Source organism: Nomascus leucogenys, chromosome 7b, assembly GCF_006542625.1.
Source record: "Nomascus leucogenys isolate Asia chromosome 7b, Asia_NLE_v1, whole genome shotgun sequence".
In the NCBI taxonomy this organism is placed as follows: Eukaryota; Metazoa; Chordata; class Mammalia; order Primates; family Hylobatidae; genus Nomascus; species Nomascus leucogenys.
The window spans coordinates 59,781,162-59,806,658 of NC_044387.1; the positions used below are offsets into that span (position 1 = coordinate 59,781,162).

The window sequence follows — 25,497 nt, forward strand, 5'->3', positions numbered from 1 at the left end:
CTCTGCATATGTTTGGTGACCAGGTATCCTGTTTTGCAACTTTCTTCTAATGTCTTTTGATCTGCGCACATAAGCAACAACTTTTTTTCTTAATTCTTCTTTGTGACCTTGCCAACTAAGAATCTTGAACATGATGGGACTGAATGTTTAAGGCATTAGACTTAATAACTAGGTCATTACCACTATTTACTAACCTGGACTCATTCACTCATCAAAGTGATCACTCATCAAAGTGATCTTTTCTTTTCACCTTGCCACAGTTTAATGAGGTTATTAATTACAGCAAGAGGTATAAGTACTCCCAGTTTGCTCTAATACTATCTGGGGAGATGGCTGGGTCTTTGGTCATAATTCCTGTCAAATGACTCTGAGGAGATACAGTTAAGTTGCCATGAAATGATATTTCCCTTCAATGTAAACTTTTTTCTTTAAATGGTTGTTTTTAGGTCCCTAAAATTCCCAGTTATAAGCCACCTAATGCCTCATTCACCTGAACAGTGGAGGCCATGGAGTGTGGTAGTTAAAAGCACAGGGCCGGCCGAGCATGATGGCTCACACCTCTAATCCCAGCACTTTGGGAGGCCAAGGTGGGCAGATCACGTCAGGAGTTCGAGACCAGCCTGGCCAACATGGTGAAACCCCCTTTCTACTAAAAAACAAACAAACAAATGAAAATTAGCTGGGCGTGGTGGCAGGTACCTGTAATCCCAGCTACTCGGGAGGCTGAGGCAGGAGAATTGCTTGAAGCTGGAAGGCAGAGGTTGCAGTGAGCCGAGATCGAGCCACTGCACTCCAGCCTGGGTGAAAGAGTGAAACTCTGAAAACAACAACAACAACAACAACAACAACAACAACAAAAACACAGGCCCTGGAGCCACACTGCCTGGGTTTGAATACCAGCTCTGCTACCTACTATATGATGCTATGCACATTATTTGATCTTTTTCTGCCTCCATTTCCTCATCTGGACAAGTGTGAGGATTAAATGAATTCATATATGTACAATGCTTAGGCCAGTACCTGGCACATAGTGAGTGCCTCATACATGTGAGTGGTTATGTTTATCCATTAAACCCAAAGAAATTGCTTTTGGCATCTACTGTGTATAAGGCACAGTTTGGTGCTATGCATTTTAGCTGATAGCATTATAGATTGACTTGTCACCCCCAAAATTCATAGGTTGAAGTCCTAACCCACAGTAGAATGTGACCTTATTTGGAGATAGGGTCTTTAAAGAGGTAATCAAGTTAAAGTGAGGCCATTAAAGTGAGGGTAGTGTATATGACTGGTGGCCTTACAAGAAGAGGAGCTTTGGATATAGAAGGAGGACAATGTAAGAAGACACAGGGAGCAGATGGCCATCTACAAGCCAAGGAGAGAGGTCTGGAACACATCCTTCCCTTATAGCCCTCAGCAGGAACCAGCCCTACCAGCACCTTGATTTTCGACTTCTAGCCTCCAGAACTGTGGAGAATGAATTTATGCTGTTTAAGCCACCTATTACAGCAGCCTTGGGAGACTAAGACAGGTGGTTGTAGTGAGAAATCCCAGGGAGCATGTCATCTGGTAAGAGGGATGTATTCCATGGGACTCTGGTTGTAAGCAACAGAAATCCACGAAAGCTCACTTAAATAGGCAACCCAAAAGATGAACTCACAAAATCCAAATGTAGGTGTGTAGCTGGCACATCAACATCCCTGTCTCTTGCCCCTGCCCCTCTCTCGGTGACTGTGACATTCCTCTCTCTCTCTCTTTCTCTCTCTCTCTCCACCCTGGTTTTCTGTGCATTGCCAGTGCAGATGACAGAAAACATGGTCCTAAATAGCACCCAGGTTTGTGCATTAAAGATACAACCACCTAGAAAGAAACTGCATGACTCACTCATCAGTTTCAAACTCTCAGGGAAGAGTATCTCATTCTTCCACCCCGAGTCAGATGCTTACCCCATCAACTGTAACCAAAAGGGCAGTATGTCAGTGAACAAACATGGTGCTGCTGCTGTAACCAGATGGATGGAGCAAGAGGAGGGGCCATTACCAAGAAAAGAAAACTGGGAATATGACCAGGGTGGGGGGTGGGTCCATTAATAGAGATAAATAATCACAGAGTCATGATGCCATACTACTGTAGAACAGGAAGGTAAGAAAATCTAGAGAAAATGTCCCATCAAACAGCATCTGGCATGTTCTGATCTTGGAGCTGGAGTTGCTTCTTCCACCTTCAAAGAGGCAGGAATTAGCAAGGATTAAAAGCATAGGTCCTTGAATCAGAGACACATGGGCTTCAATCCAGTTTGGCCTTGTATTAATTGTGCTGCCTTGGACATGTCACCAGGCCTCTTAGAGCCTCAGCTTCTTCATCTTTCAAAAAGAAAGATGAAAATAATATCAGCAACTTCCTAAGTTTGAGGTGAGCTTTAAACATGTACTTGGCACCTCTAAGTACCCAATACGTGTTAACCGTTGTTACCAACACTGGTATTTGATGAATCCTTTTTTGCTTTGCTTTCTTCTTCAGGCTGAATTCTCAGAGTTGAACCTAGCGGCCTATGTGACCGGGGGCTGCATGGTGGACATGCAGGTCATGAGAAATGGGACCAAAGTGGTGAGGTAAGTAGGACTAAAATATGCAGAACCTTCTGAGAATTGCATATGTGGAACCTCATGTAGCCCACCCCTCTGTCCACTGCTTGCGACCTAACTCCTATGCCACATGTACTTTCCTGTACAGAATGTCTGCTTCCCAGGTGTGGTTGCAGTAGTAATGACCAGCAGCATGTATCGTACAGGCAGCACCTGTGGTGTCCCCGAGTGAGCCCTGGGCTTGGAGAGAAAAGACTTGGGTTCCATTTCTGGCTTTGAGGCTCTGCTCTGGCATATTATTTAGTCTCTTGTGTCCTCTACTTCTCATCTGCAGCATGATGATATGCACTGAAGTTTACAGAAACTTACATATATGACAGCACCCTGTTAACTCTAAAGTGTGGTATGAATGGAAGGGTTTATTAGAATAAATGAAATTCAGCTTCCTGCAATATGGCAGACTAAGTGTTCATGGAATCTTCTCCAAGTAGACCAAAACTAAAAGCACTAGATATATAATATGTTCAGAAAATCTGTTTGTAATTTATGCCGAATTGGAGAGCAAGTGAGGGGTTTCTTCAGAAGCCAAAAATGACAAGAATGTGTAAATCCATAGGCGAGATAAGCACGTGTATAAATACATTGCTATCTAGTTAAGTACCCAGAGAACGATACACACTAGGTCTCATGAAGATTTAGAGAAAGAAGAGATAGGATTCAGATTTGGGGAAGGAGGGAAAACAGGAAAAGCTTTGAGGAAAAGGTAACATTTGTTCTGAGCCTGGTCCAATAGTAGAATGTGGACATTCTCAGACTGGGTGTAGGGAAAGAGAAATATATCCTAAGAGGAGGAAACAGCCTCTGCAAATAAAGACAGATCCAAAAAAAGGGTGCATGTTTGGTATATTAGTCCTTTTTCATGCTGCTGATAAAGACATATACCCAAGACCGGGTAATTCATAAAGAAAAAGAAGTTTACTGGACTCACAGTTCCACGTGGCTGAGGAGGCCTCACAATCACAGTGGAAGGTGAAAGGAATATCTTACCTGATGGCAGACAAGAGAGAATGAGAGCCCGTGCAGGAAAACTCCCCTTTATAAAACCAACAGATCTTTTGAGACTTACTATCACGAGAAGAGCATGAGAAAGACCCGCCCCCATGATTCAATTACCTCCCACGAGGTCCCTCCCACGACACATGGGAATTGTGGGAGCTACAATTCAAGATAAGATTTGGGTGGGAACACAGCCAAACCATATCATTTGGGAAATTATGATAATTCAACTAATTCAGCCATTCTTTATTGAGTGCCTACTGTATGCCATGAAAGACATTTGGCTTCCTATTTCCAGTAACAGTGGGCTAGGTCATTTGGACCAGCTTTTTCCCTGAAAATAACTTAAAAACTGATACTAAATAATTACAATCTTTAAAGGCCTTCTAAGAGTTGGTGTGACAGTAAGGAATTACCAGGAAGAGACTGATGGGAAAATGAAAACCCAGACAGGTAAATGGGTACAAAGCCACCTGTATCCTGAGAGTATTCACTAGGTCAGCCAAATTTGCAACTGGTTTTGAGAGCTTAGTGGAGGCAAGGGAGACAGAAATCAACACTCAGGGCCACTCAGAATAGGGAGTGTAACAGTAGACCCTCTCCACAATAAGCTGAGATTCCCCAAAGGACTACACCTTCTAGGTGAACATGAATTACAAGTAGGTGAGCCCTCACAAGTACTCGCAGCTTGAATTGCAGTTTGAATAACCCAGCCCTCCAGGAAACCTCAAGCATTGAACTTGGTTTATGGTGATCCCAGACATGCCAGAAATAAAAGCAAATCCTATGTAAAGGAAGGCACTTTCAAGCTAGGCTTCAAATGATCCTTCAAATAATTTTTTTTTATAATAGCTAGCACATAGTCAAAGATAACCAGGTGAAACAGGAACGATAGACAATGGAGACAGAACCTCAAAGACAGAAGACATTAGAATTATCAGACAGATTATTTTTAAAAACTATACATATCAAATTGAAAAAAATCAGGTATGGAGATATCTGCAGAGAAAAGGACACTACAAAAAGTGATATAACCAGGATTTTGTGTTTGTTTGTTTTGAGATGGAGTTTCGCCCTTGTTGCCCAGGCTGGAGTGCAGTGGCATGATCTTGGCTCACTGCAACCTCTGCCTCCTAGGTTCAAGCAATTCTCCTGCCTCAGCCTCCCGAGTAGCTGGGATTACAGACACGCACCACCACACCGGGCTAATTTTGTATTTTTAGTAGAAACGGGGTTTCGCCATGTTGGTCAGGCTGGTCTCAAACTCCTGACCTGAGGAGATCCACCTGCCTCGGCCTCCCAAAGTGCTGGAATTACAGGTGTGAGCCGCTGCACTCAGCCGATATAACCTTTTTTTTTTTTTTAAACAAACACAACTTCTAGAAATGAAAACTACAATAATCAAAATTATTGTGTTTAACATCACGTTAGACACAGCTGAAAAAGCGTTTATGAAATGAAAGGTACAGCTGAAGAGATTATCCTGAACGAAGCACAGAGAGAAAAAGATTGGAGGTGCAGGAAAGACTGTTAGATTCTAGGAGAGGGCCTAACATTCATTTAATCAGAATCTCAGAGAGGTAAAAGAGAGTAGAGCAGAGACAGTATTTGAAGAAATGATTGTTTTGGAAAGATACCAAACCACCGAAAGCAGAAGCTTGGCAAATAAAGCTTTAAAGCTTTATTGCAAATAAAAAAGCTTTATTTCAAGCAGGATAAATAAAAATAATTCCACACCAAGACTCAATAGTGATATTTAGAAAGAAAAAGCCAGAGGGAAAAAGGCAGATTACAGATGGTCCCCAATTTACGATGGTTTGACTTATGATTTTTTGACTTTATGATGATGCAAAGTGACACTCATTCAGCAGAACATTAATAAATTGCATGAGATCTTCAACACTTTATTATAAAATAGACTTTTCATTCAAAGATTTTGCCCAACTGTAGGCTAATGTAAGTGCTCTGTTAATGTTTAAGGTAGGCTAGGCTAAGCGATGATGTTTGGTAGGTTAGGAGTAATAAATGCATTTTCTTTTTTCTTTTCTTTTGAGACGGAGTCTCGCTCTGTCACCCAGGCTGGAGTGCAGTGGCGCGATGTCGGTTCACTGCAAGCTCTGCCTTCAGGGTTCACGCCATTCTCCTGCCTCAGCCTCCCAAGTAGCTGGGACTACAGGCGCCCGCCACCATGCCCAGCTAAATTTTTGTATCTTTAGTAGAGACAGGGTTTCACCGTGTTAGCCAGGATGTTCTCCATCTCCTGATTTCATGATCCTCCCGCTTCGGCCTCCTAAAGTACTGAGGTTACAGGTGTGAGCCACTGCGCCCGGCCAATAAATGCATTTTCAACTTAGGATATTTTCAACTTACAATGGGTTTATTGGGATGCAGCCCCTTCGTAAGTTAAGGAACATCTGTACTTTTATTAAAGTAACAGACTGGCAGCTTCCTGAGAACAATAGTGGAAAAACGTCTTCAGTGTGCTGAGAGAAATTTAATTGCCAACCTATAATAATTCTATCCTCCGAGAAACATCTTTTATGAATGATGGCAAAATAAAAACATTTACAGACCTTCACAAAGGGAAACTGTAAAGTATGTATGTACTTTAGGCAAAAATAAAATGATCTCAGATTAACATAGAGCTGCAAGATTATATGAAGGGCAAAGAAAGTGGTGTTAATAGGTATTGTCTTCAAAAGACAATAAAATAATTTTATGGATTTAAAAATATATGAAGAATTAAAATATACAACATTAAGTTACTAGAGACTGAGGGTAAATGGAATTAAGATATTCTGAGGCCCTTGTATTGTCAGGGAAGAAAGTAAACATGGCCAGGTGTGGTGGCTCACGCCTGTAAATCCCAGCACTTTGGGAGGCCAGGTGGGTGGATTGCCTGAGCTCAGGAGTTTGAGACCAGCCTGGGCAACATGGTGAAACTCCATCTCTACGAAAAATACAAAAAAATAGCGGTACTCCTCCCAGCTACTCAGGGAGGCTGAATTGGGAGAAATGATTGAGCCCGGGGAGGTCAAAGCTGCAGTGAGCTGTGATCACGCCACTGCACTTTAGCCTGGGTGACAGAGAAAGACCTTGTCTCAAAAAAAAAAAAAAAAGAAGTAAATATACTAATAGCAGGCTTTAAAAACCAACACAGAACAGGTTTTGTAAATAACACAAAGTAAATGGTTGATTTACACCCAATATAACAGCAGGTCTGATCTGATATCATTCTGAATTGCTTATACAGCAGTGCTGGTTATTAAAATATTGAAACTTTTCTATACCGGTAGGTAAATAGCCATTGCCTTGAGCCTGCTGAGTGACTTCAGCCACCCTAACCCCATGGGACTGTTCCTGTGTCCCCCAGTCCACCACACTCCTGTCCCCAAGCCCATATTCTTGTTCTCCCCTGGCTAGAGCATGCCCAGACATTGTAGGGAAGAACCCCAGAAGTAGTAGTGGAACCCCAGAGAGTGAATGCCTGGTTTCTCCTGTCTCTTCAAGGCTATAAATGCCTGTGCATCTTCTGGAGTCGCCCTCTCATGGTCATTTATGAGAACTGCAAACCCCACAAAGTGCTCTGGGAGTTGTTAAATATTTGTATCACCAGTGTGTGTATACCAATAATTACATTAAATGTAAACGGACTAAATGCACTAATTAAACAGTTATCAGTGTAACTTTTTAAAAATCCAAATTTATTCCATTCAAGACATTCATCTGAAATATAAGCATACAGAAAATTTGAAAGTTAAAGAAAGGGGAAAAATATACCATGCAACTGTGCAGCAAAAGAAAGCTCACGGATGCAGCTGCATTAATATCTGGGGGAGAAAATAGACTCACAGGTGAAAAGCATTACTAGGGAAAAGGAAGTAATTTATTATGATATTCATTTGCTTAGAAGAAATAATTTTAGATTTATAAGCACTATATAAAAATACCTCAAGATATACTTCAAAAATGGACAAAACTATAAGGAGACATAAAGAAGTTCCTGATTATTGGAGATTAGGAGAATAATGCCAAATATATACATTCATGTACTTCTCCATAGCACCCTCATTTTGCACACAAGAACTATAAAAAGCCTAAAATGCTATTGTTTAGGAATCTGTGCTCATATTTGGTATTTTTTGTACTTGTGTCCTACTTCCTTATTTGGAAGGGTGGCTGGATCTCCTTCATTTGTAACAGGTAAAAAGAAGAACATCTATCCCGGCTGGGCACAATGGCTTACGCCTGTAATCCCAGCACTTTGGGAGGCCAAGGTGGGCAGATTGCTTGAGATCAGGAGTTCGAGACAAGCCTGGGCAATATGGCAAAACACTGTCTCTAATAAAAATGCAAAAATTATCCAGGTGTGGTGGTGTGTGCCTGTAGTCTCAGCTATTTGAGTGGCTGAGGCATGAGAATCACTTGAACCTGGGAGCAGATGCTGCAGTGAGCCACTGCAGTGAGCCTGGATGACAGATTGAGACCCTGCCACAAAAAAAAAAAAAGAACAACTATCCCATTGGTCCTCAAATTTAGCTACTGATTAGAATCACCTGGGAATTGTTTTAAAATCCTGATACCCAAGCAGTGTCCCAGATGTATTGCACTGGAATCTCTGAGGGTGGGATTTAGGGATTCGTATTTGTAAAGCTCCCCTGGTGATTCTAGTGGCAGCCAGAGTAGGAAACATCCCCAGATTGTTCTCATCATGGCCCTGCACTGAGGCAGGATGGGCTGAAAAGCTGAGGACACTCCTAGGTATGCTGCCTGAACACAAGAATCACTTTGCAAAAATACACATCTCCAAGTCTTATTCTAGACCTGCCATATTCTTCCTGAATTTACAACATTGTTTACAAAAATAAAGTTACAGAAATGTTCCAGGTATTTGCTAATTGGGAGTTCTTCCAGCATTCAGGAATGGCAGACTTTGAAGGCAGTTGTTATGAGTTGAATTGTGCTCCCCTCGAAAAAGATAAAGTCTTAACTCGTTGTTCCTCAGAACTTGACCTTACTTAGAAATAGCATTGTTGCAGATGTGATGATTAAGGTGCAATTTTACTGGAGTAGTGTGAGCCCTTAATCCAATATAACTGGTGTCCTTAAAAGAAGAGGGAAATTTAGACACGGGGAAAACACCATGTGATGATGGAAGCAGAGATTGGGGAGATACACTGACAAGCCAAGAATTGCTGATGATCATCAGAAGCTAGGAGACAGGCATCTCCTGCCAAGCCCTCAGAAAGAACCAACTCTGCCAACACCTTTTTTTTTTTTTCTTGAGACAGGGTCTCTCTCTGTCACCCAGGCTGGGGTACAGTGATGCGATCACTGCTCACTGCAGCCTCAACCTCCCGGGCTCAAGCGGTCCACCCACCTCAGCCTCCTGAATAGCTGAAACTACAGGCACATGCCACCATGCCTGCCTAAGTTTTAAATTTTTGGTAGAGATGGGGTCTTGCTCTGTTGCCCAAGCTGGCCTCGGACTCCTGAGCTCAAGCGATCCTCCCACCCTGGCCTCCCAATGTGCTGGGATTACAGGCATAAGCCACCGTGCCCAGCCTGCCAACACCTTGATTTTGGACTTCTACCCTCTAGAACCATGAGAGAATAAATTTCTCTTGTTTTAAGTCATTAAGTTTGTGGTCCCTTGCTACAGCAGCCCTAGAAAATGAATATAGCAATGCCTCTTGAAATTTAATGTGTGTACACACCTCTGGGAGATCTCATGTTCAAATGCAGATCTTCATCCATTATGTCTTCAGGTAGGGCCTGAGATTTTGCGTTTTCTTTGAGCTCCCAGGTGAAGCCAATGCATTGGTCTTGCAGACTCAGTTTGAGCAGGAACGATGTGAACAAGCTCCTCGATGCTGCTGATGCTGCTGTTGGAAGATCACATTTTGAGTAGCCAGGGCTGTGAAGACAGTGCCAGTATAGCTAAAGGCCTGGGTTCAGGGACCCATATAGCTGTTGAGATTTATTCTGTCTCATGCCCAGGATGGTGCTTACAATCTCAGCCAGGTAGCCCGCATTAGCACGATTTGTTACAGGATGTCAGACCCACGAGAATGTGCACACACCCCAAGTAGCCTGTGACTCAGTGTGTCCTTCAGCGGGGGGAATCAGTAGAATCTTCCAAAGTACCATTTGATCCAGCAATCCCATTACTGAGTATATACCCAAAGGAATATAAAACATTCTACCATAAAGACGCATGAGTGCAAATGTTCATTGCAGCACTAGTCACAATAGCAAAGACATGGAATCAACCTAAATTCCCATCAGTGGTAGACTGGATGAAGAAAATGTGGTACATATATATGGAATACTATGCAGCCATAAAAAAGAAGGAGATCATGTCTTTTGTGGGAACATGGATAGAGCTGGAGGCCATTACCCTTAGCAAACTAACACAGGAACAGAAAACCAAATACCACATGTTCTCATTTATAAGTGGGAGCTAAATGATGAGAACTCATGGACACAAAGAGGAGAACAACAGATACTGAGGCCTACTTGAGGGTGAAGGGTGGGAGGAGGGAGAGGATCAGAAAAAATAACTGTTGAGTACTAGGCTTAGTATCTGGGTGATAAAATAATCTGTACAGCAAACCCCTATGACACAAGTTTACTGGTATAACAAACCTGCACATGTAACCCTGAACCTAAAATAAAAGTTTAATAAATAAATAAAAACAGTGGAATCTTCCACAGGCATATAGGGCCATAACGAGTCCTAGCTATGGTCTCCCAAAATAGGAATGTTGAACAGTGCTCTTGACTTGCTGTGTATTCTTTCAAAGACATGTAGACGTTGTATTGAAATTGCCTGTAAGCACTTCCAGTATGTATTGTGACCAAGGTCTAGATCTCCCGAAGTCTTGCTCACAGGAGCATCTTCAGGGAAGGTGATGTGATGGTTAATTTACCCAGAGGGCTGGTAAAACTTTATTTCTTGGTGCGTCTCTGAGGGTATTTCTGGAAGAGCATTTGAATCAGTAGGCTTATCAAGGAAGATCTTCCCTCACCGTGTGGGCAGGCAGCATCCAATCCACTGGGGGTCCCACTAGAAGAAAAAGACAGAGGAAGAGCTAAGTCTCTCTCTCTTTTGACCTGAGACACCTATCTTCTCCTGCCCTTGGACGCCAAAGCTCCTGGTTCTTAGGCCTTCAAACTTCAAGACTGATGCCAGCAGCCACCCAGTTCTGAAGACTCCAGCCATAGACTGGGAAATTATACGGTTGACACTCCTGGTTCTCAAGCCTTTGAACTCAGACCAAATCACACTATGAGCTTTCCTGGTTCTCCAGCTTACAGCCAGCATCTCGTGGAACTTGTCAGCCTCTGTAATCATGTGAGCCAATCCCCATAATAAATCTCCTCTTCGATATATCCTGTTAGTTCTGTTTCTCTGGAGAACCCTGACTAATATAGGTGACCAGGATGGATGGCAGAGAAGACCATTGCTGGCTTTCTCCAGCTTCCATTCCTTCTGCTTTGGCAAACAGCACCTAGGATACCATTGAGGTGACCCCCTCCCCAACTTGCAGTCTGTGTGGTGTGTGCAGCTGAGGGCACATGACCGGCCTTAGTCAATTGGAATATCTCATTGGGACCCAAGCCAGGCCAGTGCCAGAACTCTTGGATGAAAGGCACATGTGTTCTGCTGGGACCACTGAGTGGATGGGATGTATGCCTGGAGCTGCTGGTGGCCATCTCTCTCCTTGAGTGAACAATCTGCCAAGAATGAAGCCAAGGTAAAGGAACGCACAGCCAAGCAGAGAGACGATGCCCTGATGATGTTATTCAAGGCTCTGGATCCGGACTTATCCCCAGACTTGAGCCAAAGAAAATCCCTTTTTGTTTAAGCCAGCTTGAATTGCACATACAAAATTCATGAATTTTTATTTATTTAGCAAACACTTTTATAGCATTTCCTACGTGCTAGGCACTGCTCCAAGCACTTAACATGAATTAACTCATTTCATCCTTTCAACAACCCTATAGGGTGTGTGCTATTAAAATCACCATTTTATAGATAAAAAGGCTGAAACACCAATGGATGGGGTAATGACATCCAGTTCTCCAGCCAATAAGTGGCAAAGCTAGGATTCAAGCCCAAGGCAGTCTGGCTCCAGGGCCTGTGTGTGGCAAGGGGCAGAGCTGCTTAAAGAAGCCATACGTCTCCTACTATGAATGCCATGCAAGAGTACAATTGAACAACGACATGGAAGAAAAATATGGAGAGGATCCATGCATCTGACTTTTAGGTGGGGAACAAGGAAAAGTCAGTCACCACTATTGATGGCACCTTGTGCACCAGGGCTGTGCTAAGTGCCCATCATAGATGGTCTTCTTATCTAGTTGTTATGAACCCATGAGATGGCCTAATAATAATGTAGATAGCCAGTATAGCCTGAAGGTTAAGAACACAGTTCTGGAGCAGGCTGCAGGCTGCCTTGGTGGACATCCCAGATTTGCCACGGTGACAGCAGCTGTGTGAACCGTGGGCAGTAACTTATCTGTAATACTCCTCCTCCTCTAAATAATAATAATAATAACAATACCTCGTCATAGGGTTGCAGCGAGGATTACATGAGTTACTATAATGTGAAATGCTAAACACAATGCCTGGATCAAGATAATCACTAAATTAAGTGTGTAATAATAATTATTATAGCCCCATTTACAGAGGAAGAAACTGAGTCACAACTGGGATGATTAAATCATTGTCATTGATTTCATTGCCCCAGATCACACTTTTAGAAAGTAGCACCACTTGGATTTGAACCCAGGTCTCTGATTCTGTACCGAGTGAATTTCCAAGTGTCTTTGAATCTTCGTCCACTCCACCAGCCTCTGGTCCTGTTGAGCCCACACCAGGCTGGCGTGAGTGGACACTCAGTCTCTGTACAGAAAGCAGCAGTATGTAGAGATTTCTCCAGGGTGCAGAGTGAAGCTACAGCTCATTCAGGGTACAGTATGGGAGTGTTGCCCTCCCTTAAAAATCTATTGCTCAGGTATGAGAATTTACCTCTCTGAGCCTCAGTGTTTTTTAATCTGTAGAAGGTAATAATATTATTTTGCATAGTTTTTGTAAGGATGACATGACATGTCATCTGTGAAAAGTTTGTGCGTTCATTCCACAAACATTTATTAAGGACCTACTATGTTCCAGGGACCACTTCAGACATTGGGTATTGTATCAGACAGGGACCAGGCAAAAGACAGAATTCACCCCTAAAGTGTCTAAATAAAGAGACTTTAAGGAAGGGGCAACTTATAGAGGAGTGTGAGGGGCTAAGGGAACGTGAGGTATTTAGAATCTGACAACAGACGGAAACCATTATCCCTAGGGGTGAAGGGACAAAAGGAGAAAATAGAATTTCTAGACTAAATCTAGTAGGTTTAATGTAGACTTGAGCAGGAGAGCTGGTCCATTGAAGCTATAACTGGGGAGGAACTCAGCTACCTCCAAAGTCATGGCACTAAAACACGGTGGGCACTAGAGAGAAGTACCACCCCCCTTCTCTCCCTCTGCCTTCCAGTCTCCTGCTGGGGCCTCACTTTGGCCAAAGGCAAGCAGAAACCATTCAGCAAGGGAGCTGAGTTGATCTTGCCCACAGGGACCCATCTCCTGTAGCTCACAGCAGGGCATGGAAGAGTGGAAAAAGCATAGAATGGGGTCAGGAGGGCACAAAAAGAGAATAACTCTTAGGGGACCAGTGAACAAAATAGACCAAGTCCGTGCTTACAAGGTCAGATTCTAGGAGTGCTTTGTAAATGGCCAAGCATTGTACACAAGTTGGTTAAATCACCAGTATTTGCAGCAGCTGTCTTGATAGCCCTCCTTCCTCTGGTTTTTGTCCAAACCCAAACCCAGGGTGGCTGGCCAGCCAGCTCGAGGTGCTTAAGCACAACCCAGACATCCAGGTTCTCTATTTAGAAAGCAGAGCAGGGGCCATCCCGGGGCATGTTAAAATTCATGCTTTGTGAGTGCCTTGGCTGTTCTGGACCCAAATTCTAGCCTGGCTCCACAAGGGAGAGATAAAAAGGGACAGCCGTGTTTATACAGACAGAGGGGATTGCAAATACAGGGCAGGAGAAACCAAGAATGAAAAACACCCGAGGAGGCAGACGTTAATGAGACCCCAATCTAATTATGCAAGTTCTGCTCTCAGTTTCCAGCGTTAGGCAACACTAAATTATAGGCACCCGTTCAAACCGCAGCGGCTGATAATGTGCATCCGCTCATTAGAAGGTCAGACCTCAGAGAGGGCTGAAGAGCAGGAGCCAGGAAGCATCAGTAACGCAAGACCTTGACAAAAGGCATCAGAGACTCTCTCAGATCCTCCCCCCGCCAGCTCCCACCCAGGCTTACTGTTTGTAGGGAGGATGTTTGGGGCAAGAGGGAGGATGCATGGGCTTGTCCCAGAGGAGGGGATGGTCTATAAAATCTTAGAGTTCCAGAGTCAGAAAAGCCCCTTAGACTTTTCTATGTGTCCCCATTTTATAGATGGGCAAACTGTGACGGGGAAGAGAGAAGGGTGGCTTTTCCAAATCCTCCCAGCATATCAGCTCCTGAGCCACAGTCAGCCCTTGACTCCTGAATAGAGATCAAGATAGAGGATAGAGATCCTGGGACCTCTCTAACATCCCATCAAGAAACTTAATTTTTATAATAACATTTCTTTACTCCTTATTTCATACATAATTGCCCAGATTCTTCTGGGCCTCCTGAACTTTTAATTTCAAATTCCAGATATCCATTCATTCAACAGAATTTATTAGAGGCAAATTCCAAGTGCCAGGCTCCAGCAAACATTACATAGAACACAGTTCCTGCACTCACTCCTGGGTACTTGTGTGTGTGTGTTTGGAAAAGTGTTCCCTTCACCTCTCCTAAATGTTTCCGTATGCGTTAAGCTGCTTCCTCCTTTCCTTCCTTTCATTCATTATGTGCCAGACACAGAGGGTACAGTGGTGAATGAAACAGACAATAGCTCCTGTGGAGCTGATATTAGAGTTGCAGAAAACAGTCAAACAATAAGTAAGCAGATATGTGGGCTAAGGGCAGGTCATGAGAAACGGGTGAAGCAAAAGCAACAGAGAAGTTGGTATTTGAGGTGCGGGAAGCAGGGAAGGCCTCCTGAGGAGGTGACTTGAGTGGAGAGGAAAATAGAGTGAGCAGGGCGAACCCTGTGTGTATGGGGGGTGGAGCTTCCCTCTCTCTCAACTTTGGGTGGACATGCACACAGGTAAGTGGCAGCTTGGGGGCCAGACGAGGGGAAGGAGAAAGGCAGAGACTTCCTTGGCTTGGTGCATTCCTCGCTCTCATCCATCAAGATTGTGCTTCCGTGCCCACTTCTCTCATCCCTCCCTGAAGTTGAATTTGGTGCCTGCCTCCGAGCTCACAAAGCATCTAGGACTAGCCCAGGTAGGCGGCCTGGCTTCATGGCACAGAGGCCGCCTGTGTAGGCAAAGCAGACTGCCTGGGCTGGATCCTGGCTCTGCCTTCTCTAAGCTGCAAGGCCTTGCATCAGTCACTCCCTGTTTCTAGCTCTTGGCCTCCCCACCTGAAGTGGGGACAGAGTCCTCACTTCATAGATATGGTATGTGTAAAGCATGTCCATGGTGTCTGGTGCACCAGCTTGGCATTTGCTAGCTCTCCTTCTTCCTGAAACATTTCTGCAGATGCGACCACTCTCACCCATGCACCTCCTTCTGAGTTTCTGATCTCATGTCGCCTCCTCAGGGAGACCCTGCCAGACCATAGTGTCCGCACTCTCTAGGCCCAACTATGCATTTTTTTTCCTTCAAACATTTATCACTGCCTGAAATGATTCTAGGTAGATCGCTAATACAGAGACATATAATATTAAATGATATAGAGATATAAGATATGCTATTGTATACTTTATTTTGTTGTTTCTTTTCTAGAACAGAAGGTGTAGATAGCCAGAAAGATTGCTTTGTTCCCACTATATTCCCATATCACGTATCAGGTTCTCAATAACTTTGTTCAGTGAATGAAAGAATGCACCAGCCCTTCACCAACAGCTATGTGTTCTGGTCTTACTGCTTTTCCTGTGCTGTAACTGGTTCAGGAGGGTAATTATTATTTACTTCCCCCGTCTCCCCCTGGACTGAACCTTCCTTGAGGATCAAGTTAAGCTGTTTTTCCGAATTGTGGCCCCAGCACCTGGCACAATGCCTAAATCTTTGCTGAAGGCATTCATGACCAGCCGACTCTTTGCATGAATAAGAATCCTACAACTCTGCAAAGTGAAAAGCTCACAGCTGAGGGGAGTCAGGCCTTGGCTTGCACCAGGCACAGACTTCCTGACAGCACACCACCCACAACCTTGTGTCCCCAGGCGGGGATGTGGTCTGCAAGGTCAGGCACTTAGGGTCTTCCAGGAGCCCAGCAGAGTAGCCTTGGAGGGGGAAGGCCCCATCTAATCTCTTCACCCAGGGCCTCTGCCCTTGCCACTGCCAGAGAAAGCAGGATCCCTGGGGACTTGCAGAGGTGGGGCGTGGGAACGGGAAGAAAGCAGCACAAGAAAGAGGCAGTGTGAGCCTGTAAAGCGATGCCAGGCTCCGCTGCTGTGCACCTCCAGCCAACAGGCCAGCGGCAGATCTGCCAACTCCCCTGGGAGAGAGAGCTTGGGTCCGACGGAGAAAAACAGTGTGGCTCCTGATTCCCAGAAGCACAGAAACTGGGGATGGGAAAGACTGTGAGGCCGCTGGCTGCGCCCTGCTGACCCTGTGCACTTTCCCATGTGCTGGAGCCACACCCGTAATGACTCCAGCTCTGGGTCCCATTCCACCACCCCCCAGAACCTGTCCTGCCCTGACACATGCCACTGTGGGAGAAATTGCCCGGTGGCCACTTCAGACTTTTGGCCTTGGCATCCTGGCATCTTCTCATTCAGAAGCAATCACCTCTTACTAAAAGGCTGTTGGGTACCCGGTACTTCTCAGTGGTAGGACATTTCATCCTCCCTTTGAAAGAATGACGTTTTTCCGAGGCCACATAGCTGACAGGTGGAGGAGTGGGTCTCCAGTTCTGATATGATTTCATATCACACGATCCTTCTACCTGGTTGGCACAGCTTAATATTGGAAAAAACACTAGCATTGGTGTCTGGCAGTCCTGGGTTCAAATCTCGACTTCCCGTTTGCTGTTTGTGTGGCTTTGCACAAGTAATCTTACCTCTGACTCCCAGGTTCCTTAACTGTAAAGTGGAAAGAATGCCTCTTTTTGAGGACTAAATGAGAAAGTCTTTCAATTGTTAGTGCCTGAAATATAGTGAATGCTCTCTGAATGTTCCCTCTACCCCTGCTTCATCTCATACCCCACAACTAGTCTTGTACACCCTTCCCGGCTCCCTGAGATGAGCCTCATGGGGAGAAGAGTTGGGGGGAGACCATCTTAGGGACCCCTCCTCACCCAGGCAACACAGTGTAGTGAGGAGAGCCCCACAACAGGGATGGAGTGCTCCATTTACAGTTTGCATTTACTGTTAGCAAACTCTCCATCTTCATTTAAAATGTCCATCTGCTTCCTGAGGGCTTGTTGATCCACTAGTTTATTGACATTCAAACCTTTCGTGATGTGAATAATTTAGGAAACCTCTGCCCTACTTATTAAAATGCAAATGCCCTGGTACCAGAAAGTCAGATTCCTGGGTGAGACCCAGGAGTTTGCATGTTTTCAAGCTTCACCTAAGTGACTCCAGCACCGGGGGTCTACAGACCCCACTTTAAAAACCATTGCACAACTAGCCCGGGAAAAATAGCAGCATGCAGGCAACTAAAACACAGAATAACATGTTGTATGATTTAATTTTGTTCTATGTGGTTTTAAAATAAATGTGGAAATTTTAGCAACAGTCATAAACCAAGAAAATAAATTAAACTTGCCTAGAGAAGTTATAGGTTCAAAGTCTAGCTCAACCACTTAGTAACAGTAATTATTTCCTTTCTGGATCTGTATCCTCGTTTATAAAGTAGAGATTTGTATAAAGATTTTTGTGGAACAAACTACCCCAAATCTTCGTGGCATAAACCCACAACTATTTTATTTGCGTTCAATCTGTGGGCCAGGAATTTGGGCAGGGCTTAGCTGGGTGGTTCTTCTGCTCCATGCAGTGTTGCCCAGGATGACTCACTTGACTGCATACAGCTTGTGGCTTGGCTGGGCTGGAAGGTCCAAGTAAGCTTCACATTCAGTCTGGTGCCTTGGTGTTCCCTCACATGACTATTGAGCTTCCTCACAGCCATGTGGTCTCAGCATAGTCAGATTTCTCATGTGGGTTTTCAAGAGGGCACATTACAAGAGGGGCAGAAGCTGCAGGTATCTTAAGGACTGGCATCAGAAGTTATACCACTTCTACCTCATTCTAGTGGTCAAAGACAGGCACAGGGGAAACCTAGGTTTAAGGACATCCCACCTTTCAGTGGAAGGAGGGCCAAAGAATTTGAAGACATGCTAATCCACCATTTCCCCCTTCAATCTGTTCTCTACACAGCAGCCAGAGTGATTCTTCTGAAACTAAATCAGATGCCAAATGCATGTTTAAAACCCTACAAGGGCTTCCCATCCCTCTTAAAATGAAATTCACAGTCCTGACTATGGTTTGCAAAACCTCATATGATCTAGGCTTCTGCTGCCTCACCGCCCTCCTCCCCCTTACCCACAATGGTACTTCCATCCTTTGCTGTTCCGTGTAGGTCAAACATATTCTCTCCTCAGGGCCTTTGCACTTGCTATTCCCTCAACCTGGAAAACTTTTCCCCTAGATATTAACATGGCTCACCCCTTCACTACATTTTGGCCTTGCTCAAATATTACCACTTCCTTCTCTGACCATCCTACCCAGAATAACACAGGTGAATCTCTATACCCTCATCCTGCTTTATTTTTTAACAGCCCTCACTGCTACTGCTATGCGTGCTTATATGTTTGTTACCCAACCTCTGGCACCAGAATATAAGCCCCTTGAGGGCAGGAATTTTATCTGTTTTGTAAATAATTCACTCCATCCCTAGTACCTAGAATGAATGGCACTATTTTGGTTGAATGAATAATTCTTTTTTTTTTATTATACTTTAAGTTCTGGGGTACATGTGCAGAAGGTGCAGGTTTGTTACATAGGTATACATGTGCCATGGTGGTTTGCTGCACCCATCAACCCATCATCTCCATTAGGTATTTCTCCTAATGCTATCCCTATCCCAGCCCTCCACCCCACAGCAGGCCCCAGTGTGTGATGTTCCCCTCCCTGTGTTCCCCTCCCTGTGTCTCATTGAATGAATAATTCTTATAGCCTGCTTTAAAAAAAATAATTTGCACTTAAGCCTACCTCCCCCACCAGACTGTCAGGTCCCTGAAGGCAGAGGTCAAGTTGCTTTCATATTTGCAGCCACCAGCTACAGCACCTGGTTATATGAGGACTGTTGATTGGGACCTCAGTTTGAGCCCCACTCCTTGCTTGAAGCTCCAAATTTACTCTTTTAGAAATCTCTATAGCCTTCGTTTTCAAACATGTATGAAGTTCTTACTATTTGCCTTATAATGTGATAAGCTAGTGAGCTTCCATGCATTTTCTAACTTAATCCTCAAAACTACTCCACATTGGCTCACGTCTGTAATCTCAGCAATTTGGGAGGCCGAGGCGGGCGGATCACAAGGTCAGGAGATTGAGACCCTCCTGGCTAACACAGTGAAACCCCGTCTCTACTAAGAATACAAAAAAAATTAGCTGGGTGTGGTGGCAGGCGCCTGTAGTCCCAGCTACTCGGGAGGCTGAGGCAGGAGAATGGCATGAACCCGGGAGGCAGAGCTGGCAGTGAGCCAAGATCGTGCCACTGCACTCCAGCCTGGGTAACAGAGCGAGACTCCGTCTCAAAAAAAAAAAAAAAAAACAAAAAAACTCCACATGATATGGCCTGTTACTATCCCCATATTACAGATGGGGAAACTGAGTCATGGAGTAGCCAGATAACTTGCCTGAGGTTACCCAAAAAGTGGAGGAGCCAGAATTTAAATCCAGGCTGGCTTATTCTAAATCCATGCTCTTAACTTCTATACCATGCTGCTTTCTACATGATTGAGTATGACTATGACTCGTCTTTTTTGTGCTATTTCAAAACTGTTCTAAGCATGCTCATCCCATTTCCTCTGTTAGCTCGGGTTTGTATCTTTTTATTCTCTCTTCAGCCAGCACTGTCACTTACATTGGACAAGTTAATGAATCTTGCTGTGCCCCAGCTTCCCCAAACACAAAATGGAGATAATAATAGAAACTAACTTAAGTTATGGTTGGGAGAGTGAAATGAGCTAATTCACATTAAGCGCTTACAATCATGCCTTACAACAATGCCATATAGTCAGCAACCAATAAATCTTAGCTATGATTATTGTCAATTTTCATCAAAGCACAAAACACAACTTTATGCTTGGAACATACGCTTGTTTTGCCTCTCCCGTTAAAGAGTGAGACTTTTGCTATTTTTATTTGTTCCTGTCAATAAACAGTGAGACCTGCCACAAAACGGCACCACAGGATGCCCACTGTGCCCGCACAAAGAGCTCTTGTGTCCTGACACCTTTTGCGGCTCTTCACATTGTCATTCTTCCCCACTCCACCAGCGTGAATTGAATGCCTGCCATGTGCCAGGCTTTCTGTGAGGCATTTCTTCACACACTGTGTCACTTTATATTCTTGTCCCCATATCACAGATGAAGAAACTGAAGCTCCCAGAGCTTCTATAACTTGCCCCTAAGAGCCCAGCAAGAAAATAGAAAAAGCTAACTGGCCCACATTCTCCTCTGCCTGCCCCCAGTCTCTTCTCTGCACAGGAGCTAGACAGTCTTTCTGTTTTTTTCTTTTTTAAGAAAAATTAATAGACTTGGCTGTGCAGGGTGGCTCATGCCTGTAATCCCAGCACTTTGGGAGGCCAAGGTGGGCAGATCACAAGGTCAGGAGATCGAGACCATCCTAGCTAACATGGTGAAACCCCATCTCTATTAAAAATATAAAAAATTAGCTGGGCATGTTGGCGGGCACCTGTAGTCCCAGCTACTCTGGAGGAGTGGGAATGAATGGTGTGAACCTGGGAGGTGGAGCTTGCAGTGAGCTGAGATTGTGCCACTGCATTCTAGCCTGGGCGACAGAGCGAGACTCCATCTCAAAAAAAAAAAAAAAAAAATTAATAGACTTTACATCTTAGAGCAGTTTTCAGTTCATGGCAAAATTGTGCAGAAAGTACAGTTTGCATAGGCCTCTGCCCCTACACGTGCAAAGCTTCCCTCCCTCACTATCCTGTACCAGAGGGGTATAGTTGTTACAATCGAACCTCATCTACACACCATCATCGTCCAAAGTCCATAGTTGACATCAGGGCTCATTCTTAGTGTTATTTAGTCTATGGGCTTTGGCAAATGTGTGACATGTATCTACCATTGCAGTATCGTGCAGAATATTTTCTCTCCCCTAAACATCCTGCGTTCCACCTGTTTATCACTCCTTCCACCCAAACCTTGGCAACTGCTGATCTTTTCACAAACTTCGTCTAGTTTTGCCTTTGCTAGATGTCATATTGTTGGAATTATTCAGTATGTATCCTTGTTACAGTGAGACTTTTTTTTTTAAGAGAAAGGGTCTTGCTGTGTTGCCCAGTCTAGAATGTAGTGGTACAATCATAGCTCACTGCAGCCTCAATCTCCTGAGCTAAAGTGATCCTCATGCCTCAGCCTCCCGAGTAGCTAGGACTACAGGTGCATGCCACCACCCCTGGCTAATTTATTATTACTTTTAGTAGAGATGGGGGGGTCTCACTATGTTGTGCAGGCTTGTCTCAAACTCCTGGCTTCAACTTACCCTCCCACCTCGGCCTCTCAAAGTGCTGGGATTACAGGTGTGAGCCACCATGCCCAGCCAAGAGTGAGCGTTTTAAAACTTTAATTGTTGTCTCAGTTTCAGCCACATCAACTTTTTCTCAGCTCTTCAGTCTTCATCTCTTCTTTCCTATCCCAGGTCCCTACATATTCTGTTTCCTCTGCCTGAAAAGCTCTTCCCTTCTTATTTCACTGAAAAAAACTTCTGCTCATCCTTTCTTCAGCTCAAATCTCACTCCTCAGAGAAACCACTGATGCCCTCTCATATTGACCTTCATTGTGCCCAAAGCTCTGCGGGCAACTGTCAGCCTTTGCTGAGTCAGTGGAGGAACTATACGCATAGCTCCCATGTATTAAGCACTTGCTTTGTGTCGGGGAACTGTGCTGGGCACTTTGCATGTATTATTTCTAAATTCTTACATTTTCCCTTCTTGATTTGTATGATAAGCTACATCTTATAAATGTGAGATCAAGGCTCAGAGAGGTTCAGTGTCTTGCCCAAAGTTCAACAGCTTATGAGGGTGGAGTTGATACTTGAGTCCAGCTCTGTCTGAATTTAAAGTCTGTGTTCTGACAACTACACCATGCCACCTTCTTTTTCTGATGTCGGAGTGGGTGTTGGGCCTCTGCTGGTGACAGAGTATGGGGCTTTCTGAGTGGGTGGGCTGGTGACTGCCCATTTCCATGGTTCAGGGGTCAGAGGAGAGGTTGTCACCTTTTTAATACGGTGCAGCAGCAGCTCTGCAGTTGAGCGATCACAGCATTTGTTCACCACATGATGGTTTGGCTCCTGTTCAGTTTCCCAGGGAGAGCCATACAGCCATCTTTTATTACCACCCTCGGAGCTGAGAGAAAGAAACATAAAGAGATAAAGTGACTGTGTGGCTTGCATTTGCTTCCTGCCTGCGCCGCCTCCATGCTCCTGCTGCCTCCCATCCCAGGCCCCCACAGGCATCAGGGCAAGGTTGAGACCGTTCTTTGTCTCCCATCTGGCCATGTTTATTCTCTCTGCACCTCTCTCCACCAAACACTGAGGCAGAAGAGTCAAGATGGCTGGATAAGGTTGCATAGCTTGTGCATCACGCAAAGGCATACGGTGTCCTCCAAGTGGGGGTTGAAAATCAGCCTGACGTCTGCTCACCTGTGCTCTAGCTTGGGGCTGCCTCTGCCTTTTTCTAATTCGCACAGATATCTTATAGGTCAGTAGGAAAGAAAGGCTGGAGAACGTGGCTTGCAGGAAAGAACATTGGATAGCCCTGGGCTCTGTTAACCAAATACCTCCTTTCTGTGTGGGATCTGAATTTGCAAAGATGCCCAGACCCCATAATGCTGACACCAGAGCTCCTATAAGCGTAAATCACTGTAGTCATCATTAGCAACTCTTCTACCCAGACTTGGAACTCCTCGTGCAAATTGCTATGACCCTATGTCTACGTGTGACTTCTTGGGTCAAGGGCAAAGCAGTTTAGGCAGGGTGTTAAGACCACAAGCCATGCAGTTAAGCTGACCTGGATTCAGGTTCTCCCTCCATCACTTACTAGCTGTGTGACCTAAGGGCACTCACTTCACCTCTCTGAGCCTCAGCTTCCTCACCTGTGAAGCAGAATGGTGCTTATAAAGGTTAGATAAAATGTAGGCAGCCATGATAAAAATGGCCAGCATCAATTGTTTACTATGTACCTGCCACTGTTCTAAGCACATTTAGAGAGATTAATTCCTTGAATCTTCTGAACAACCTATTTTCCAGATGAAGAATCTGAGGCACTGAGAGGTTAACTATTCGGTTGGTGCAAACGTAATTGTGATTTTTGCCATTACTTTCAATGGCAAAAGCGCGATTACGTTTTCACCAACCGAATAACTCGTCCAAGGTCAGACAGCTGCTCAGTTGGTGAAGCTAGGGTTTGAATCAGAGCTGTCTACTAACTCTTGAAGTAAAGGACACAGAAGTCAAGTCCAGTCCCTTGCACAAAGAACGTACTCAATAAATAATAGCCATTGCTGTTATCAGCAGTGGCAGTTGTAGCTACCAGGATCCAAGGCTGCCAGGGCAGGGGGGAATTCTGCAGATCATCCATCATGTCATATGGCTCTCGAGCCCTGTTCCACAGAGTTGCCTCTTAGTTTCTTTGAGCTTTTTGGGGGTACGGGGTGCTGAGTGGGCAGAATTCCAGCTCCCCTCTCCCCACCCCCATCTCCTTGACCTAGAAAATTAGTTCCACTTTCATCTGTTTATATCTTAAAATTCCAAGTAAAAATGTTTCTGGAAAAGAGTTCCACTGCCGGACAAGAGTTTAAAAACACGTGGGCTAGCCTAACCCATTCATTTTAAAATAAACGTGCCACAGAGAGGGCAAGTAGCGTGCTCAATGACACACAGAGTGAGTTGGAGACCATGCCAGGGCAGAGCTATTTCCTGATTCCCAGAGCAGTGGCTTTTTGCTAAGCCTCCTTCAAGGTCTTGTTTTTTCCCCTCCAGTGCCAACCCAGAGAATGTATTTTGCTTGCATTTCCCAGAGCCCCTCATTCCAACGCGCCTTCTCCCAGTCTCCGAGCACACCGCCTGTATGTGTGTCTGACTAGGGTACGCTCTTCATGCAAATGCTGACAGGTGCCCCCAGTCCCAGGCCGACCGACCCGGGAACTGCACTGCTTCACAAAGGCAAGTCTAGGAGGCTGGGCTCATGCTACTGGCTCTGTCTCTCGCCGTGATGGTCGGACTTGAGCTCAAAGAGGAGAGAAGGCTGACAGGTTCATAGTGTTAATGGGATACATTTGAGAAATGCTAAACCAACAGTGTTTGGAAATTCAGGCCAGCAGCCAGGCACTGAGCCGGCCAAATTTCAGCTGGGGGTGAGGTAAGGTGTGGGGGGCGGGGGTGGCGGTATATTCTGAGACAGAGTGTCTTTTAAAAACTATATGAAGACATTGTTTATTCAAGACCCTGGGAGAGCAAAGATAAAACGTGCATAATAGATTTGGGGTCTTTTCGCAGACAGCTCTCCTAAACTGTCTCCATCATCGTAATAAAGAATTGCAGCCATCCACTGAGGCCTACGGTGTGCTGGGAAGCTTTGCCTAGATCCTGTCCCTGAAGTAAACTAGTGTACAGATTAGGAAGCTGAGGTTCAGAGAGGCAACGTCACTTGCTCAGGGTCACGCAGCTAATGGTTGTGAAGGAACCAGGATTTAACCTGCCCTTAACCACTGGGGTATATCCAGTGTTCAACACCAAAGCTCAGAGAGTGGAGTTATGCCCACAGCCAGAAGAGAACAGAGGTGGGGTATGAACCCAGATGTATCTCTAAAGACCATGATTTGTCAACTGTATCTTGCTGTGTACTTCTCTCATGGGTGCCCATGCGTCCTTCTTTCCCAGGCTTTAGCATGCCGCCTGGTCCAGGGAAGGGGCTCCATAAATGTTGACTGAATGAATGAGCGAATCTCAGTGTATCATATTGTGGTGAGGCCTATCAAGCCTAAAGAAAGAATTAGATGGTCCTTACTTGGGAATGTCCAGGCTTTCTCTTGGGGTCTCATTGCTATGGTAATCTGCCCTAACAGCCTAAAGTAATTGATAGGTTTAGAGTTTTTTAGGATGTCTTAATTCTCTCTTTACCTAGTGTTCTGCGTATCCCAAGTTAGTTAGAGTGTCTCAATGGTCTCCATCTAAATCCATAGTATTAACCAGCTTAAACCGCTTAGCCCTTGACCCTAGAGGTCAGGGTCCTAATCTGTTTTCAGCTTTGCAGCCCACGTGGTCTGTCACCGCTACTTAACTCTATCATTATGGCATGACACACACAGTACACATATGATTAAGTATAGCTGTGTCCTAATAAAACTTTATTTACAAAAACAGGTGATAAGGCAGATAGGGCCTATGGGCTATAATTTGCCAACCTCTGGTTAAAGGTATGGCCTTGGGTCAGATGTGGAGTGTTTCTGTAG

At 44.7% G+C, this 25,497-nt stretch overlaps 1 protein-coding gene across 4 annotated transcripts in view; it reads left to right on the forward strand.

Moving 5' to 3' along the window:
* SYN3 (synapsin III) overlaps positions 1-25,497 on the forward strand; it is a 569,184-nt gene that overhangs the window by 125,124 nt on the left and 418,563 nt on the right. For all 4 annotated transcript variants that reach the window (XM_030816170.1, XM_030816172.1, XM_003258123.4 and 1 more), the window contains exon 4: positions 2,518-2,609. In XM_030816170.1, coding sequence (XP_030672030.1) covers positions 2,518-2,609 — 92 coding nt within the window. The remainder of the gene's footprint in view (positions 1-2,517; positions 2,610-25,497) is intronic.